This window comes from Rhamphochromis sp. 'chilingali' (assembly GCF_963969265.1).
Source record: "Rhamphochromis sp. 'chilingali' genome assembly, chromosome: 13".
Taxonomy (NCBI): Eukaryota; Metazoa; Chordata; class Actinopteri; order Cichliformes; family Cichlidae; genus Rhamphochromis; species Rhamphochromis sp. 'chilingali'.
The window spans coordinates 33,033,804-33,054,989 of NC_137940.1; the positions used below are offsets into that span (position 1 = coordinate 33,033,804).

Here is a 21,186-nt window from a genome sequence, read left to right on the forward strand (position 1 = left end):
TCAGGGGGCGAAAGGCACAGTAACCACCAGCAGGGCTGCAGACAGGTATGTGCACAGAATGCACACACAAAATCTCCCCTCAGAGCCTCTTACACACTTGCAAGCACAAACTCCTGGAGTATCTTTGCTGGGGCCACAACTAAACAGACTCACTGACAAATCAGTAAAACATCATAAAATCAAACTGCTCAAGTAGGTGCAAGTACCTCCTGTGTAATTTTCCACTCAGACAGTGTGGGACTGTGCACACCTTTGTACTTCCCCAGCTTCTGACTCAGCAGCACAGATGAGAGGAGGTGAGAGAACAATATTATGTCTCACAACACCGCGTCACATCACATACGCAGTTTTGTCTTTGCAACCAACTCCCTGGGTGGCACTGTAATGAAAAATGCCTGTTTATCTTTCATTACCGTCAACTGAGGGATTAAAACAAAAGAAAAACATGGGACGGTTGGAGGAGAGGAGAGGCAGCGGGGGATGAGGTCAAAGCGCGGGGACATCGGTTAGACAAGGAAAGCGGAGGTTTTTATGAAAAATAAGACATTTCCTTTAATCACATCTGTAACATCACGGCTGTATCCTGGTATCATGTTGAATATATTTGATGATGTAGTATACACTTTAATGTGGACATTAAAATCGATTAATTGGCATTTATATGCTAATACATGAAACATAAAACTGCATTGTTTTCTACAAAGACATATTAAAAGGGCACAAATGGTGTAGCAGCAAAAAAAAGAGTGTAGTTTCATTTTCTATACGTAGGCTACAGTATTACAATGTATTTGCAGAGAAGAGATTCGTTGCAAGGTACAGCAATACAAATGAAGTAACAAATACATTTCTAGAGTATGCACTACGTCATACACATAGTTATGGCAGGATATTAGAGATTATAAAAGTTATATAGTTAGTAGGGGGTATCTATAGGCCACTAAGACACCGGAGGCTAGAACAGGGCTAACAGTACGATGTAGACTGTGCAGATACAAAGCACACTGATGTTTAATGCTCACACAGGACATCTGAACACGATATTAATATTTCCAGGTGTTACAGGTTAAAGAGTTGTAATGCTGAAATAACAGCAGCAAGTACATGCGGGAGCTGTTGTTGCTTTTATTGTTCAGAATTAATATTTTGACAAAGGAAAATTTGGTCACAAGAAATAACATTTGGAGCCCGAGTGGCACCCAAAAAGATATCTCAGCACCACAACTCCCGTGGGTGGAATGATGTTAAATAGTCACACATGTCTGCATGACTGGAGTCCATTTGCTCATTGTTTTCACCACTGGACTAATCTACAGTATATGTAATCTGTACTGAGGTTCCTGGACTCTTAGGTTTCCCAAAACATTTGTCTCCTCAGTCACCAGGCACATTTTGTTCCCTATTATTAATAAATGAAGACCGGAGAAGAAGTATCAGTGCTTGCAAATAAAAAATGGATGGACAGAAATAGCCACGGATGAGTTTAGAAGAATACTTTGAAACACTGCTTCCGAACCTTTACTGTATCTCCTGTATTAAGCACTTCTGTAATAAACTGGATATGGACTACGTCTGAGGAATTACATTCACCTCATGATTTATCTTTTGTGGTTACTTGCTAGTATATGCAGTATTAGTTTATTTCAACCACTACTTTTAGCTACTAGCAACATTCACTGGCACTCATCTCACTAGTACTGAATTTGACTCCCTTTTGTCTTCAGAATTGTCTTCATAGCACAGAATCAAAAAATATGCTGGAAACATTTCTCAGAGATTTTGCTCCATATTGACATGATAGAATTGGATGCCCATCCCAAAGGTGCTCTATTGGATTGAGATCTGATGACCGGATGCCATCTGAGTCCAGTGAACTCATTGCCTGCTTCAGGATACCAGGTTGAGGCGATCTGAACTTTGTTAAATGGCATGTTTTCCTGCTGGAAGCAGGTATTAGTAGATGGGTACACTGTGGTCACAAAGGGATGGACATGGTCAGCAATAATACTCGGGCAGGCTGAATAATAAGGCTTAAATAATACTCAGTTGGGACTAATGGAACCAGAGTTTGCCAAGAAAATAATGCCCACACAATTAAATCACTACCATCAGCCTGAGTCATGATACAAGGTAGGCAGGCTCTATGGTTTCATGTTGTTTACACCAAATTCTGACCCTCCCATTAGAACGTGGCAGGAGAAATCAAGACTCATCAGTCCAGGCAACATTTTTCCAGTCTTCAATTGCTTGATTTCACTACACCTGTTCAAAATAAAGCCTTAGCTTCCTGTTTTAGTTGACAGAAATGGCATCCTGTGGTCTTCTGCTACCGAGATGCTCTTCTGCATACCCTTGGTCATAATTAGTGGTTAATTAAGTTGCTGTTACCTTCTGCTAGAACTGGTTTGGTCATTCTCCTCTGACACCGTCATCAACAAGGCATTTTCACACAGAGAACTGCAGCTCACTGGATATTTTCTTTTTTTCACACCATTATTAAAAAGAAGAATGATTTCCAGTGTTAACTTCAAATGCATGCCTAAAAGCTTCGACCTGCTGCCATGTGATTGGCTGATTAGATATTTGTGTTATGTTAATCTATACCAGTAGCTCACGTTTTAATGGGTAACCATATTTTTATTTAGCTAATGTCCAATTTAATACTTCACATTTCTCCACACTATCACCTTACAATTTTACGTCACTTTTTCCAACCATGTTTTCATGTTTTAACAAGTAACTTATCTCTTTTAATATGTTATGAATTCTCTTTCTACTGCTCATCCATTACTTTTAGGTTAACTGGTAACTTCAGTCATGGTTCACTCGTGGTTTTGTTAAATTAAATTAAAATTACTGTTACATTTGCTCATTTATTTCCAGATTACTTAAGTTTATCAATCCACATACTCCAAGCCCCTGTGGAAGTGTCTTGTTGGGAATGACCTTTTTTTTTTAAAATAAAAAATTGTGCTTTTTTGTCTACGTGGAGATAATAAGATATTTCACCATCTCCATCCAATAGCAAAAACAAAGTAGTTTTGATTAAAGATTAAAAAGTGACATAAACAGATGGTTTGAACAGGTCCAGAAGTAAAAAATAATCTATTAGTGCGGACCCTTTCAAGCATGTTGTGTAGTAAAACTGTACAAAGACCATAGTGAGGTCGATTTACCTCTGGACACAGGCTATTCCCCTCTGTATTTATTTTGATTGCACAGAGAGCAGGAACAATCGTCTCATCCAACTCGTGTATTTCCCAAAATGTCAAAATATTCCTATAATTTCAGTAGCAGTTTGAGGTAACAAAAGCTTTGGGAAACCATGTCCTGTTTGCACATCATCACACAGTGTCTGGTCTGCACTCAAAGGACCAGTCCAACTCTCCTTTCATAAAAACTCCTATAGGTCCCTCTAAACCAGTGATGACCACTGCAGATCTGCTGCAGCTCCAAGTCTCAGCTGAGACAATGTTTATTGCTAAAACTATCATCATCTTAAGACGAGGTCTGAAATATCACAGAGAAAGTAACAATAATGCTCTAATACTTGGTCATTAATATGTTATGATATAGAGGTAGTGATTTAAGCATTGATTGACAGTAATAAACACTGAACAATGAACTCGAGCGCAAAAAAAAGTAATCTCATCCAAGGAGAGTATAAATACAAAGCTTATCACAGCAGCCACTGATGCAAGTTGCATCAAGGCTGACACATAAATAATTCACACTCTGGACTGCACGCTGTTTCAGGGTGACTATTCCTCAACTGGCAGGATTGTATGAATCATGGGACAGAGTAAAGACATGAATCGAGGAGTTTCAAAGCTACCGTTTCCCATGGCGCTGAGAGCTCACTAGCTCTCAGTAGAATTTAACACAGCACACAGGCTGTGAATGGGTGTCAAACAGGGTTTTAAACTCAATGACCTGCCACTTTAGGCCATCAGAGCTCAGGGCTTTAGCTCTTCACAATGACTGACAAGCTGCTCAAGACCTCGTCCTTTCTGAAGCAGGCATGGTTCAAATCCCTGTTCCCACCCAGCAGCAATGAACCAACATGGAGTTAGACCGAGAGATTCAGTCAGAATATAAACAAGTTATGTTCCAGCTGAATAACACTCTTTCCATCCTGGCTCTAACACGCAACAACAACAGCCGTGTTTTTCTTTCACTGCACTGGGGACGGATATTTGCTTGGTTTCTCTGTGTTGCCGACAACATTGCCCCACTGACTGTCTGAATTACACATTATGATGTATCGTCTCTGCACCCATCTCTTCTGTGTGAGTTTTGTGTGTGTGAGACTCACACATTTGTGGCCCGTGTGAGTTTTCTCTGTTTCAATTCAATACATTTGGGTATTAGCTGGCCACCCAGTGTGACAGACGCAGATTAAAGATGAAAACGGAAAAAAACCCAACAAAAAAACAAAAAACAAAGAAAACTTCTGCAATATAGAATATCTTTCAAATCAACTCAACAGAATTATAATAACATATAAAACAGAGGCAAGTAATACAATACTCAGTGAAGATTTTGCAGTAAATTGCAAATAAACAACTCACATATATTTGCACACTTGGTGTTGCACAAACAAAAGCTTATGACTACCTGCATTCAATTCACATTGCATGTGTGTGCTGAAGCTGTGTCTGTATGTGAGTGTGTGTGTGTGTGTGTCATCTGTGTTCCTGGTATTATAAGTGTGAATCTGTGTGTGTGTGCGAAGCAGTGGACAGCCGCCATGCCTCATTATTGTCATTCTCCTCACTGCCTCAAAGAGAGGCAAAGCAAGGCGATGCGGCTCCTTTCAATCGAGGAACCGAGGAAAGACGGAGACAAAAGGCCGAAATTAAACAAATGCTGGAAAGCGCCTTGGAGAGCCAGCTTTGAATAAAAGGGAGAGCGGCTGCACGGTTAACCCATCTGGGTCTTTCACTGGGGAGACCACACAGATATACTTCATCTGGGCATTCAGCTAAACTATAGGTCCACGCACACTGGGGTGCCAGTTCATGTGCATGTCCTATGTCACTCTTGTATGTCTGTTGTATGTGAGTATGTGTCCATCAGTAATCTGTTGCTGTTGTTTCCTTAATCCTCTGCAAAATACTGGCCTCGACTTAACCCTGGAATCTGTCATGTGCAGCTTCCTTGCGAGGACACCTGTGTAAGACTCCTCTGCATCCGCGTTGTTCTCATGGAGTATAATAGCTCTCGTTTCCACTATTCTCTTGTGTTTACAAGTTTAATCGCAGGTGAAAGGAACTTCCCGGAGTCCAGCCTCCGAAATAACAGCGCAGCGCGTTCCCCTGCAGGCTTGTGTACACCGAGAAAGATTTTCTCTGTCTATTCCCATGCCTCTCAAAGTTGCCACTTTCATCCTCCACTGATTGGATGTGTTTTGCGACGCTACGTGTCAGCACACGCCATGTACATGCAGACTGATAGAATCTTTCCCACAGAAGAACGGAGGCGGAAAGATGTTTGCACACAGCAGATGTATGCAGTGATGATGAACTTGTTGCTTTACTGGAGCTCTGCTACAGGTTCTTCTGTGTGCTTCCCCTCAGTTTGAGACGCCGCCTTTCCAAGTGTCTGTATGGTCTATGGCACTGATGCTGAGGGTGGGCGATGAAACGACAGGGATTTGGTAGAGAGATGGAGGCGAAAAAAGAATATGGGCGGACACATCAAGTCCTCATGGCTTCACACCTAGAGCAGTAAACAATTAAAAGAGGAAGGTTTCAGCGCAAAAACGTCCCTGACAGGATTCAGTCTGACATTTGAGTGTGGTTATAAAGGCAGCATGTACATTTTTTTTTTATATTTTGTTTGTTTAAAACAACTTCTCTGTCAAATATACCCACATAAGGAGCTATCTGGGATTAAGAGTCTTTTTCAAAGTCATTTAAACATCTGTATGCACTCAAATTTCAGCTGCTCTGAGATAAGCTTTGATACGGCAATGAATGCTATTTTTTTAGTTATAACTATTCAGTATGACCTGAAATTCTACATTTCTAAAGGGCTGCTTCTTTGGAGCAATGGACATCCCATGTATCTTTTGTGTATTATCCACATATTGTGTCTAAATTGCAATCATGCATGATAAGGAAAACTTTTCTTGTTAGGTTTTTTTGTAAGAAAGAAAAAAAAAAAGGGACCGACTTGCAGCGACGAGGGTTGAGCTTTCGGCCTTTTTGGCTGCAGGTTTCAGCTGTGACGGTGCAGCGGCACTGGCATGTCGTCGAATCCAAGGCCCACTTCCTCCTTCGGCATGGGCGACAACGGGTCGTAGGAGAGGGGGAAGGAGAAGGAGAGGGGGATGGGAAGGAAATGGTGGAGGGAGAGATATTGGTGGGAGGCAGTGATGGTGGTGAAGGAAAAGATGTGGCAGAAGGAACTGGAGGAGCATGGGTTCTGCATGGAAGAGGGATTTAGGAAAAGCATGGTTAGATCCTGAATTGATTAATTCACTGTTTAAGGAAAGCCAGCTAACACGTGGCAGACTAAAATGTCTTCCATGTTTGCTCATTACCACTAAACACCAAGGGAATTTTTTAGTTTTGTTCAGTTTTCACCATTAAAAGCTTGGACTGATTAAAAATGTTTTTAATGGCAGTTTTGGATGATACATTAGAGACATTAGAGGCATTTAGTCATGTTTAAAAATCATGAGAAGTCCCCCTCGTTGTGCAAACATCAAGTGATCATCAAACAACATCCTCTGAAGGCCATAAATGTCTGCACAAAATTTCACGACAGAAATATTTCAGTCCAGACCAAAGCTGTCCAGACTGAAATATCTCAGGCTTGTTTGAACATGCACATTGCCAGTCTGAAACTAACCCACACAATGCAGTGTGTGGGAGGTGTGTGACTAATGTGGGATAACGTTCGTAAGCTGCCAACAAACTTTCTCCCCTTTCTGTTCATCTGCCCGTTACCATGGCTTTGTTCGTATAGGAGGCCTTCAGTTAACTCCTCTAGACGCCCTGAACTTTCCCTCTCTGAAATCTCATTTTGAGAAAGTTGCCTGCATCACTTGGTCCATTAACAGCCACTGCTTCTGCCTCTGTTTTCCCGGGAGGCTGGCGGCCTTAATGAAGTTACTTAATGAGGCAGAGAGGGCTCATCTTTGTTCCTGTCCCGGTGACCACGCCTGTCGCTGGCTGGGACAGAGGAGGTAGGATTTGCAAGCAAATTACACAGATTTCACCCCTGCCAAAGTTTGAACAATGCCTGTTTTGAATGATGGATGGGTGCAGAGAGACATCACACCAAAGCTGAGCCACCTCTGGCCCCCAGAGGCCGGAAATGACTGACAGCAAAGTGAAGGGTAAGGAGATGAAAAAGAGTCGAGAGGAAAACATTAACAACTCTTTTATCTTTCATTCATGAAAGCCAACCTACTTGTGGTCCTTTCTTTCTTTCTTTCTTTCTTTCTGAATAAATACTGGCTAAATACTGTTTTGATTATGGCAGTTGTGGTGTTCACCAGTGTGTATGAGAGACCTTGACTGCGCAGCTGTAAAACAAATTGTCCTTCAGAAATAATGAGGCCAGATAACCCAGTTTTCCTCTAATCCAAACAGTCTCAGTGAGACTGAGAGTATCCGGAATACACACCGACAGACACAAGTAACGCCTGCTTAAACCTTGCATTTTGAACAAAAACAATTTAACGACAGTAAATTTGAGTTTAAAAAAAGCGAGCACTGAATAGTAAACATACGCAGCTCTGGTGGCTCCAGTTATCTTCTGTTTGGACTTCCTCCCTCTTTCCTTTTTCTTGCCTTTTCTTGCTGGCTTCAGAAAGGCCCTGGGAGCACCAAACAGACAAAATGTCCCACACGGACAGGAGTTAATGTCAAACGAACGGTTTTCAGTTTTGGAATCTTTTGGAAGAACAAGCACCAAAATAAGTCATCCTATAACTAACGAGTGAACATCCTGAATATGTCCTTAGATGAACTCTTTGAATGTTTCATAACTTTTTATAATGTTGATCTGCTCCTTTATCTGACAGTCTGGGATATGAAGATACCCATTTACAATGTGGGTCATTTTAATTAATATTTTATTGATATTGATCATTCTTTACATAATTGTTATATTATCAAAAAACATTTGTGGTATTGTCCTTTTCATTTCCCAAATTATTTAGTGACGTGCATTCGGCTTAAGTATTAAGGGATGTGATGTTCAGATTCTCATTACACTGTTGTGTTTCAGGAGAGAGGACCTAAATGTGCGATGCTACAGAGGAAGAACTGCACAAGATGTGTGAAAAGCATCTAAAATAACATAAAAGTAAACTAGACTAAATGGGTATATAAATTTATATAAACAAAAGACTAACCAGAGACAGGAAACAGCTGGTAAATGTCACACAAGTGAAACTAATTAACAAAGGTCAAGATAATTAGGTGTAGAGGATACAAGACATAAAAGAAAACATGGTAATAGAGACTGGGGAACAGGCAGCAACAGAAGGACAAGAAGGAAAATGAGATGGAAACATTTTGAACCTAGAACTTTACCAAAACATAAAACCATCAAAGGTCAAAGGTTTTTCATGAGAAAAAATTAAAAAAAACAAACACTCAGTGTCACTAGATAGATAAATATGACATTGAAACCAAACTCCTTAACTCTACTTTACAACAACTTTCCAAACAATCCTTATTTATTTAGCATTTGTCAAAAGAGACATGTTAGTGCCTTTCTGTTAAGCCCAACTTTCTTCTGATTGGCTGCCTCTCACAAACACAAGGTTTGAACAGCAGGTGGGTGGAGCTACTGTGCTCAAAGCCAGAGCTGTGTGCCCAACATTACAGAATTAAAGATATCTCCTCTCTATGACATAGAAAGGGGTAAAAGGACCACACTTAGAAAAAAATTTTTTAACAACTATTTTGAGAATAAAGTCAAAATTTCAAGATTAAAGTCGTAATTCTATTTTGAGAAAAACATCAAAGCTGTATTTCAAGAAAAAAGTCAAAATGTGGACGTTACAGTTGTACTTTCAAGACAAACTAAAATGGCTTGTAATGGTTGTAATGGACAGATCCAGGGTGTATTGATGGTTACACCCTCGTGCAATAAAGAGGATGTACGTTGTATCACAAGACGGCTCATCAGTTTGTTTAACTAACTCATCCAAACATGTCATTTTGTAGAGAGTACAGCAGGCGCGACAGTTTGTCCTGAAACAACAATGGACTTTTTTCTCAAAATTATCAACAATACTTTTTCTTAATGTGGCCCTAATATTCCATCACATAGTGACATCACATAGACCCAGGACTTCAAAAAAATGTCTGAAACAGGGAGTTTAAAGCAGTCTGAAGATCAAATGTGCTGTTAACAAGAGAGAGAGAGAGAAAGAGAGAGAGAGAGAGAGAGAAATGGATAATAGGTCCGCTTTAATATGTTTAATATGAACTGCAGTTTAACATCGGTCAATGCCTTTCAAAGAGCCTGCAGTTGGTAAATAAGTATTTCAATTTACTGCAACATTTTTCAATTCTAAGAACCTTTATGGATTTCTGTTAATACACTATTATTCAGAGTTAATCATTTTAAAACTCAACAGGCTATCTGACAGCGTGAGTTAAAAGGTCTTCAAAACTTCTGCTGAGGTTGATCTGGTGTTATTAGATACTAAGGAGGTTATGCTATTGTTTCAGTTTGTTTCTTTTTTTTTATTAGTCAAAAACGTATGAATAGATTTGTTCATACAGATTTGTACAGGGCAATCACTTGTTGGAAAGAATTTTACCTGGATAAATAAAGGATTATACACTCTCCAGAAAATATCTAATCGGCCAATCTGATGGCTGTAACCCAATGCATTTAAACTGAAACAAAATGTAGAAGCAAGACGATTTAAGTCAATCTGAATATGGCACGATTATTGGTGCCAGATGGACGGGTCTGAGTATTTCAGAAACTGTTGATGTACTGGGATTTTACCACAAAATTATCTCTAGAGAACAGCCCAAAAAAGAGAATATTTCCAGAGAAATATAATCCAATTCTCTGGGTGAAAATGCAATGTTGATGACAGAGGTCAGAGGAGAACGGCCAAACCGCTTCAGACAGAAGGCAACAGCAAGTCAATTAACCACTTATCATGACCAAAGGTATGAGGTCTGATGAATTTTGACTTATGCTGCCACATTCAGATGATCTGGTATAAGCATCATGGATCCTTCTATCAACAGTTCAGACTGCTGGTGGTTTAATGGTGTGCAGGATATTTTCTTGGCACACTTTAGACCCTCTAGCACCAGTTAAACTTTGTTTAAAGACCACAGCCAACCTGATGATGGTTGCTCATCATGTCCATCCTTTATGAACACATAGCACCTATCTGCTAATATCCACTTCCAGTAGGATAACACATTATGTAACAATCGTTTCAAATTATCCTTTTGAACAGTGACTTCACTGTACTCAAATGGCCTGGACAGTCACCTGATCTCAATCTAATAGAGCACCTTTAGACGTGATGGAACGTGAGGTTCACATCATGGATGTGCAGCAGACAACTCTGCACCAACTGTATGATGCTGTCATGCCACAAACAGTTAAGGTAGTGAATCTGAAACTGAATCTGAAAGGTATACTTAATAAAGTGTCTAATTAGTGTATGTGAAGTCAATCCTGATCCAGATCTAAATCCAGGAACCTTCTGAGACACTCTCTGGTCTTGCAGAATTGGACATTTAGCATATCTTCAAACATGAGCATACTTTTGCCTCGCTAACTGTATGACTTATACATGACTGTCCTGTATCTGGGTCCTCTTCTTTTGTAAGCTGTCACTGTACCAATACGGTGCTGGTGGTATCTTAGCAGTGTTTTTAAAGCATAACTGGTTTACAAAGAAACAGTAAATGGAAAAATCCAGTAATCACTGTTTACTCTCCCTACACTTCATGACATAAACAAAACAATTAATTAGTTCAGACTCTCAGTGCAGGGTGAGAAAATGTCACTGTCACTCTACTGTCAACTGATAACCCGTTTTTATCATTTTGAGTGTCCAGCATTTACTGAGCGCAATCTAATCCACTTTAATGTGGACTGGCGGCTTCAATAAAGTGCATCTACAGCTCTGTAGAGTTTTTTCAACTTCAACTCACCTCTGTTCCAGTCCCATCTGTTATATTAAATCATATCCAATTATGGGCACTGTACCATGTTTACCAGCTTAGCCCTGACATTATTAACAGACTCTGTTGCCTCTGCTGCTGCTGTTGTTGTTTTTGGAGTTCTAATTTACTACTAGGGATGCGTGACTCTCCTCCGTCAGCCTGTGAGAGACCACATGGCAGGGGAGATAAAATCATCGCTATGGTGACAACAGGATGCCAGCCGTCCCAGGGGATGCTGGGAGAGAGTCACACAGATGCTAACTCTTTCAACATCACATGAAAGAACTCGTATGTATTAACACAAAGCACAGAACATATAAAATTTCATAAAAACACAGAGTCAAACAGGCACATAACCTGTAACTTTAAAGGCTTAGAAAACTGTATGCACACACACACACACACACACACACACACACACACACACACACACACACACACACACACACACACACACACACACACACACACACACACACATACATTGGAATCCTTTATTTATGTTCACATCCTAACAGGAAGCAGCAGGACATAAACATTAAAGATGCAATCATATGACTGTGTGGTTGGACCTGCACACAGACAAGAAGCAGAGATCAAGCAGAAATGCTCCTTTCACAGCGTCCAGCTGTCAGCCGCAGCTGACATTGGCCCTACGTGCTGGACAGAAAGCCGTCTTTATTTTTGTCATTAACATAAAGAGCAATTTTCTCCGATCACCAAGCAGATACAGGATCATTATTGCACTAATGTGTTTTTGCTTCAAACCTAGTGTCCACAGTACTCTTACTGATTTTAGGACTTCTAAAAGAGAGACTGTTGAAGACGCTGTTTGGCTTTGAAAGCTCCGGGATTACTTAGTAGTCTGCACAGAGAGGAAAAGCAGACTTTTAGAAATAATGACACCCACATTCACTGGCTGACTGGGTCTTGTTAGTCACCACATGTCCTTCCCGACCCTGTCACATGACCCTGTTCTGTAAGAAAACAAGGACAGGGGTTGGGTAATAAATTACAAACCCATACCATGTAATCACAATGTCCCTGGATTGATCCCCCCACCAATCTCCTGAAGTACAATATGCCCTGCCTGGTGTATTAAAGGCACTCTGCAGCAGCAGAAAATCATTGCATTAATGGAACAAAGTCAGTGCACCCACATTTACATGCAGACGACTTGTACTATCCAAGGTGTCACAACATTTCACTGAACTACAGCTGCTGATAATTAGCGATGATATGCTGCAACGAGCTGATACATGCAAGGCATGACTGATTCAGCTCCATCCGTCCATCCATTCCTGTTTTCCCAACTGCTTATCCACATTAGCATCCCAGCTGGTTCCACCCTGGACGCGTCTGCAGTCTTATCACAGAGATGCTTAAGGAAACACATCTATACCAGTTTAGAATCATTAATTAACCTGACGGGCATGTCTTTGGACAGTGGGAGGAAGTCACTGCAGGCACAGGGAGAACATCCACACAGAAGACCCGCAGCAGGCCTTTATCTCTCTGAGATGACATTGCTTACCACTGTAACACCATGATTCCCAGTATGTGGGAACTGCCCATACAAAAACAAAGTCACAGATTTTTTATATTAACTACATTTTTTATTGATTGTTGACCTTCCAAATAACTGTAAGAGGTTTATTTACTCTTTCTAAAATGATAGATTTTATACCTATTACATTTTCATCTTACTTTGATTTTCTTCTTCTTTTTTTATTATGGTGTCACCATAAAACTTACCTCTAAACTGATACACAAATGTTTTTAAAATTCATGAACAATTAAAAATTTTCTAATTAACTTTTAAAAAGTTAATTCATCAATCATGTTTAACTTAAATTGCATTCATTTTTCAAATTAATTTAATGAACAGTTAACATTTTTAGCTTTAAATTATTTTTATTTGCAGGTATTATGCCTTTTAAGCCTTTTGCAATGCTTTAAAAGTAACTTTTTAATTACTCATTTCTGGAGTGCATGTTGCACGGGTATTGCAGCACAACGTTTCACCAAAACAAAAATCAGTGAACTTTTGAATTTAGAAAACAAACAAACAAAAAAAAAAAAACAGACACAAATCACATTTTAATTCAATTTCAGCCTTGATGGCAATGTTCCATTCAGACAGCTTTTTAAGACCACTATTCTGTGGAAAATTACTCAGTGGGTAAACATGAGTTCATGGTTGAAATGGGGTTAAATTCCAGTCTTTGTAGGAGCCTAAAAACACATTTCATCTTTCACTATTCAACCAAATTTAGGCATAAAGGAATGCTTTTTTTTTTTTTTTAAATGATTGTGCTCAATCACATTCATGGATGTCTGGTGCTTAGTGGGAGACAAATGAGCCTTCTTGACCAGCATGCCTCTGGACACAATTGTGAAGTGAGGCCCAAAAATCTGGAGTTAATGAGTTAATGTAGCCCGGTCAGGGTGCTTCCAGCAGCTATAGGTGTGAGCGACTATGTCAGTGCTCTTAAACTGGATTAACCCAGTCTGGGGTCTCATGTGACGCGCTCTTTGAATTCTTGAGCAACATGTTCATTCTTTGCCATTTATAACTGTTACTTTGAAAGCAAACACTGGTGTTTCGAGGACATTAATGAGGTGAATAAGGACATTTGTTGCGTAGCACAGGTGAGATATTTTTCTGCAATTTTGGAGTTTTGTAGCAAGTAGAAGTTTTCAGGTAAAGAACTGAGCACTTCTTTTAAAGACTGTTCAGTAGCCTATAGCTACTTGGATTTAATCAAGATGTCCTTTCCTTGTAATTGAAATACCAGTCTGACTACCGGCTACTCATTATTAAGATAATCAGCAGAATCCAGAAACACAGAGATAAAGATTGGAGTTCTTTACCTTGATGTAGGTGTTGGCTGGAGGTGTTCCTTTAACCTGCACACAGATTTAAAAATTGCCATTGTAAAAGTGTATGAAAGGTCAGTGGAGCAGCATTATCCAGTATGCGCCTGAACCTCAGATGGGTGAGTTTTTATTACCTGCAGTCACATTGGCTGTGCTCGATGAAGGGCAGCTCAGTGAGCTCGTGCTTCATAAAGGACGTCCTCATCAGCTGCACACAGGTCAGAAGAAAGTAAGTGCGTATTTATCATCTGAGCAGACTTCCTGTATATGTGTGTGCATGTGCGTGTGTACCTCCATGGTAACTGTGTGTGTGAGCGTGGGTACACACTCGAAAGCCTCGTCAGCACAGCAGCCGCCACATCGCCTCACCGACACACAAGATGGGATGAAGAGGCTGTGGGTCTCATCTGGAAACTCCCGCCAAACCTCCACCAGAGTGTCTCGAGGCTCGCAGCCGCTCCGCGAGTACACCTCCAACCACCGTCGCACTTGTGGAGAGACAAGGACAAACACTGTGTTTTATTTGTTTTACTCTTTCACCTCCGTGACGCGTGAGTTTATGTAGAAACATAAACATACCTTCTCGACCTTCTCTGGATTTGGGGGAGTCGGCAGGGCGCCAGTGAGCAAGCTGGAGAGAGGTAGCAACAAACTCAGTCATACAATGAGTGGTTTCATTCCAGTTTCAAATAAAATAGAAAAGTAATCAGTTTAAAAGACACTAAATTAACTCATTTGTATACAGTTGGTAGGATAAAATACCAAAAAATCAACTTATAACCTTTAATCTACAGGGTAAATCTGAACTATATGTAATTATGTCAACCTAAAAAACAAGTTCATGGATTGCTCAAGTTCACATTTTATCTATTACATCAGACTTAATGTGAAATTTATCTCCCAAATTTGTCCACCAAGATAAAAAACACATATTGGCTGTTACTGATCAACTAAACAGCATTTATTTGACTCTCCAGCTATTATCTGCAACTTCTTGCTTGACACTGTTGTAAAAGTGTGCTGGTGCAGATCAACAGATCAAAGTATTTCCGTTAATGAACACCACAATATTTCACACCTGGAGTTTGAGCGTGACAAGCTCAATAAAGCGTGGAGGGAAATAACAGGAAGAAAGCGAAACCGCTGAACTTTGATACAGAGATACCTTTGAAGGAGGGTACGAGTTGTGTCTCTCCTCTGTTAGAGAGCAGTTTCTGTGTGGGTGAGGTCTCTTGGTGTGTTTGGCTGCAAGTTTTATGTTTAGGATCAAATTTCACGCATATTTTTTACCTGGATGATGGAGATGCTAAAACCCGATCAAAGCTTTGGAGACACCCATTGATCTAAATATCAATGAAATACTTTGTTGCCCTCTCCCACTTCTCTTCATATTCCCTCATGATATCCATTTCTGGAAATTTACGTGTCTATATTACACTCAGAGCCTGTCCTGAATCAAACCCAATGTGCTATTTTGCATCTTTTAAGCAAACCGATGCAAAGGAGCACAAAAAATAACACAAGTTCTTCTCTTTTTCATGCCCTCTCTCTCTGTCTCGGGTTTTGACTTTGTTGTTTTTGTGTTATGTTGCTGACAAACAGACTATTCAGACCTCACCTGTCACCTTAACACTGTGCTTTAACTGTAATGTAATTTAAATATTTTTGCAAGAGGTGAAAACATCTGACTGATGAACTCTATATCCTGCAGTCTAACTCTGCTACTTTCAGAGGCAGATATGGTAAATGGCCTGTATTTATATAGCGCTTTACTAGTCCCTAAGGACCCCAAAGCGCTTTACATATCCAGTCATCCACCCATTCACACACACATTCACACACTGGTGATGGCAAGCTACATTGTAGCCACAGCCACCCTGGGGCACACTGACAGAGGCGAGGCTGCCGGACACTGGCGCCACCGGGCCCTCTGACCACCACCAGTAGGCAACGGGTGAAGTGTCTTGCCCAAGGACACAACGACCGAGACTGTCCAAGCCGGGGCTCGAACCGACAACCTTCCGATTACAAGGCGAACTCCCAACTCTTAAGCCACGATCGCCATTGTACTTCTTCCTCATCTCAACCATTCATTTTGCAGTTATAATTTTATAGTACTTACAAATTTCTATTAATATCCTAAAAATATCAAGTGTTATTAAATATTAAACCAGTGCTTCTCAACCTGTTTGACATAAATAAATAAGCATCTTATTGTGGTTCTGCAGATGTTCATGACTTTTATCAGTTCCACATGAACTCATTCAAAAACCTGATTGAGGACCAAAGCGATAAAATATTTATGCATCTCACGACCTCTCAGACTAATCTAATGAGCATTTGAAGGGGCCCGGCGCTGATTGGGAACTAATGGACTGAGCAGCTTCAACACAAAAAAAGGTCTTGGAAAAAAGGGCACTGATAGAGCCTATCCACCACCAAACCACATGCACTATTTTGCAGTTTTGAAGAAAGTGTAGCAAAAGAAGACAAGTTTTCACGAGTTCTTGCTTTGCTCAAGCTCCACCTCCATCTGTGTTGGGTTTTATGTAATTCGGCTTGGTTGTTTTTGCATAATCGTGCTGACAAAACAGACTAATCAGATCTTATCTGTCACCTTAACAAGGGATAAATATATCAAGCACTTTTAATGAAGTACTTTTATTATATTGTAAAAGATTTTTTGTGCCTCTCATAAACACACATGAGAAGAACCTGCATTTTATGGCACTCTACTTGTATCAAGGCCACTTGAAAGGGAATGTAGACTTTGTCCAGTTGACCCCCTTTTACTGATCCACCCCCTTATACACACATGGGTTAGGCCCACATTGATTGAACAGTGTTGATTTATGCTGGGGCCATTTTGAAAGCACTATGAGCTGAAGTAAATGTGTCCTCTCTGTATCATTCTTAGAGAGGAGTCTAAGATTAACTCCCTTTGGCAGCCATATCTGCACAGAGCTGGCACACACACACACTGACTGACACACACACTCCTGAGTGCCAGCCCAAAGCCATCTGCACCGGCACTGCCTGTCTGTCTAACACATCTAACTCCCTGTGCACACTGTACAGATGGGCCATGTGTGTGTATGTGTGTGAAAAAGGCCCTGCCCTTGACCTAACCACCATCTCTCCCACACTGAGCTTCATCACCGCAGGAGGAGCAGGATGACCCCCTTTTTAAATAAGCTGTCAGGGAGGCAGACAGCATGAAGGCGGAAAGCCTTGTGAGCAGGTGAAGAGGCTCTCCGAGTGCACACTGGTGTCCGCCATGTAGTGTCTAGGATGACGAACGTGTAAAACATGCACTATAGAGCAGCACCGCAGAGTCAGGGTTGGATCCACTTCAGAGCACTGCCTGTTCCTGATACGAGCCTCCAGACATAAATAAAAAAACACAGCATGGGCAGGAGCTGCTATATGTGTAGGTGGAAAAATGAGCCCATATGCCACATCGAGGGACAAGCCAGTGCAATCAGTGAGAATTTCTTATGAATGATTTCTATACTAACTCTTCCCCCATAACAGCTGGGATAGGCTCCAGCCCCCTCACAACCCTGACTCTTATTACTTCACACACACTATAAGAAATTGATCATTTTTAGGCTGTCAGACTGAAAAACACCCTTTAATATATTCTTGTTTTTTTAGATAGCACTTGGGACGACATCTGAAATGCACTGGTGTTATGTTAATGACGTAAAAAATACTTTGACAGATAATAGTGAGATTATAATTTTTGCACCGCAAGCCACCGCTGTGTATTTATTAGTTAAGATTTAATTAAAGTGCAGACTTTAATATCTATGTCAAAGGGTTGAACAAATATGTTGTATAAAAAGTTTACAAGCAGCTATATTTTCAGTGCTCATTATGACTAGCTTAAGTGACTCCCCTTGTCTCTTGCAGCTGTCTCTTTGTAATTCCTTCTGCCTTTAGTTTTGTCTTCAGCAAGTTAAATATATGTTCAATCAGATCTGTTGATGTGTTTGACTCCAATTTTTTTTTTTTTACCCTCAAACTGCTGGGTGTCTCTCTGTCCACTGTAAACATCTGACTGAATCTGAGCGGTCAGTATTTCCCTAAACACTTCATAATTCATTCAACGACTTCTGTGTACTGTCACATCTGTGTCTCATCTCTAAAAACAAGTGATCCACTGGCACTGAAAGCAATGCATGTTCATGCCATCACACTGTCTCCACTGTGTTTGACAGATGTTGCATGCTTCACATCATTTGGAGCCCCTCCAAATCTTCTTCTCACGTGCTGTTGAAGCGCTGGCTTGTTTGCAAAGAGCTCTCTTTATTTCCTCTTGTGAAGTCTTTAGTAGACTGATGATAATGACATGCCTTCCTTCTGAACACTGTTCTGCACTTTTCTACATGCTCTGAAGGCATTTCCTTTACAATGGAAAGGATCCTGTGAGCATCCACTACTGCTTTCTCCTGTAGGCTTGTGTGTGTTTATTTAAATTCACAAGTTCCTTCTTTTTTAATTTTTTTTTTTTTGAAATCTCATAATCAGCTTTTGATTTGGCCACTCCAGATGTTTCCACTGTCTCTTTTTAGGAATCGTTTTGTTTTTGCAGCCTAATGATGGCCTGGTTTACTAGCATTGAGAGGTCCTTTGACCACATGTTGTGTCAAAAAGCAAATACCAAAACTTTTACTTCCTTAATTGATCCAGATATAAGAAACGATGTAAGAAAAGAACAGGATCCATCTGGGTATAAAGCAGTTCCTGAATCAAAAAATGTAGATGTATATATCTTTAAATTAAAGCTGAGAGGCTCTGCTTTAATAGCAATTACTTTAACCTTGATATCTATTGATAAACAGATAAAATAACTAAGAGTGGGTCCGTATTCACACACACACACACACACACACACACACACACACACACACACACACACACACACACACACACACACACACACACCTATATGTATGAAAACATACTAATGCCCTTCAGGTCAGCGCAGTAAGCATGGAGCTCCCTCATTAGCTTGGCCTTCCGCTGGAAAGGCTAGATTGGATCAGGTCTGTCATCTGACCCAGCCTACACACCCACAGTTCCAGCAATCGGCATCTGTTATTATTTATAAATATTCATTATTTTGTTGCTGTAAGTTGGTAATAAATGAATCCAGGAGATTCTTGCTCTCAGTCATAATCATGTATAATTTATTTCTATAGATCAAAAAGAGATCAGATGCGTTAATTAGGAATGTATAGTAGTACTGGTAGGCAGGGGTAACTTAGCTGTTCACTTTGTTCTCAGTCTTTATGTTAAGCTAATGGGCTTGGAGATACATATAGTTCAACACATTGCACGGCTCCTTTAATAATAATGAGCTCACAAATTGATTTTTCTGGTCCCCATGTCCTCCATCTTTTCTTCCCAAAAGGCAAAAGGGTTTCATTTGATGAATGAAGCTAACAGAAACAAAGCAACTGCGCTGCTGGAGGAGGATTTTCCACTACCTGGCAACTCAATCACTGTCCTTGTGAATGGCTTATAATTAATCGACCTAGCTTTAACAGGCCAAAGTGTGCAAAACAGTCAATACACTCACCAGAAAGCATGCTTTATATAAAGTATCACTGAATTATGTTGGTGTGAGAGGAGACAATGAAGCCGGATGTCACATTAAAGTAATTACTGAAAGCCACGTTTAATCTCGGAGGGTTTCGTTGTGTTTTTCTGCCACGGGACCAGAAGTGACAGGTGTCATTGACCCAGAGGATAACTTCCACAAGGTTACAACTTCCCACCAGGCTCCAACAGACCAGGAATATATATAGATATATAGTAGGTCAAATGATCCATACATACATACCTTGGCGTGAGAAGTCGGTATTCTGGTGAGCAGCAGGAATTGAAACATTCCTAGAATAACTTGTAGCATAATCCCCATTGTGCAGGAGTCCAAGGGGCACGCAAAAAATATTTTTTGGACCAATCCAAAAAAAGAAGCTGGCTTGTCCTCCTTGCGTCGCCTCCGTGTCCGAATAAAGGCGCAGATATCCCGCTTTCACTCTCCAGTCTCCCTTCCCTGAAAGGACTCCCAGGGTGGCATCATCAGGGTCGTAACAATAACTTTATTGTGTCGCATTTTAGCTCGAATGATTTAGGACTCAGTTCTCTATATGAACTCTATGACAGTTAAATCCTCTATTAGTGAGACACTGTAGACTTAAATGACCTTCCCTGCACAAACTATGGCTTTCTTATAATGTTAAATGTGGCACCAAAGCAGCCAAATCCTTATCCTTTTTTCAGAAACTTGAAAGAACTTTAAAGTGATGCTTTCCTGTAGTGATTATGAGCACAGTCCGCCTCTTGGTTCGGCTCCCATGAAACCGGTCCGGGGGGTCCGGGGTGGCGTTACTGGGGGATTACACAGGCTACAGATTCCCGCTTAAACGTGGTGCGATCATCAAATCCTGTGTGTCTGAAGAAAGAAATCGCATCATCCAGCTATAGGACGTTAATCCGGAAAAGATCCGACGCCCTGGCCCGACGCGCGGAGGGTATGTGCCGCATATTCCTCTCCCCGGCTCGGTCACAGTCTCACCACACCGTCGCTCCTACTGAAAATGTGACGTTTCCCCTCCAGGCGCATCTTCCCGTTTTTTCCCCCACTCCCCTTATAAATAAACCTAGAATAACATCCTCGGCTGCTGTGGCAGACAGCGTGACTACAGCAGAGCAGTCAGAGCGAAGATACAGGCAGGTCTGGAAAGGTAGACCTTCATTTGTTGCTGTGATCGGTTTCCTCGCTTCTGTTTGCCCTTGAGACGCACGCAGCGTAAATTGCGCTGCCAACTTTTTCCAGACAGGATAGGCGCACTGCACACAGGTGGTGTCTCTATTGGTCCCACAGCGGGGGGTCAGGGGGCCTCCAGGGGCCTCTTGTAAGTGGGGAGTATGATTGAGGACACCAAGGTCGTGTCAGTGGCAGGGGACATATTTTAGTATTTACATGTGAATATGGAGGCTAAACAATAAGGGGATTACATTTTTAGAAAATGGTGATTGTTGTGCGCATCAGTTGAGGCATTTTTCTTTTAAAGGGGGCCAGCTGTCCACTGGCTTTCTTACTTATCCATAAGAAAGA

The 21,186-nt window shown here is 40.8% G+C and overlaps 1 protein-coding gene across 2 annotated transcripts; it reads right to left on the reverse strand.

Moving 5' to 3' along the window:
* Positions 1-526: 526 nt before the first annotated feature.
* Positions 527-20,896, reverse strand: vegfba (vascular endothelial growth factor Ba). Of its 2 annotated transcripts, XM_080900387.1 has the most exons (8): positions 19,906-20,896; positions 14,634-14,685; positions 14,346-14,542; positions 14,189-14,262; positions 14,049-14,084; positions 7,745-7,831; positions 6,178-6,429; positions 527-5,721 (listed from the first exon to the last, which is right to left on the reverse strand). In XM_080900387.1, the coding sequence occupies exons 1-8, from the start codon at positions 19,981-19,983 to the stop codon at positions 5,700-5,702; spliced, it is 798 nt and encodes a 265-aa protein (XP_080756513.1). In that variant the 5' UTR covers positions 19,984-20,896; the 3' UTR covers positions 527-5,699. The 2 variants fall into 2 exon arrangements, with proteins under 2 accessions (XP_080756513.1, XP_080756514.1); XM_080900388.1 differs by lacking the exon at positions 7,745-7,831.
* Positions 20,897-21,186: the final 290 nt, after the last annotated feature.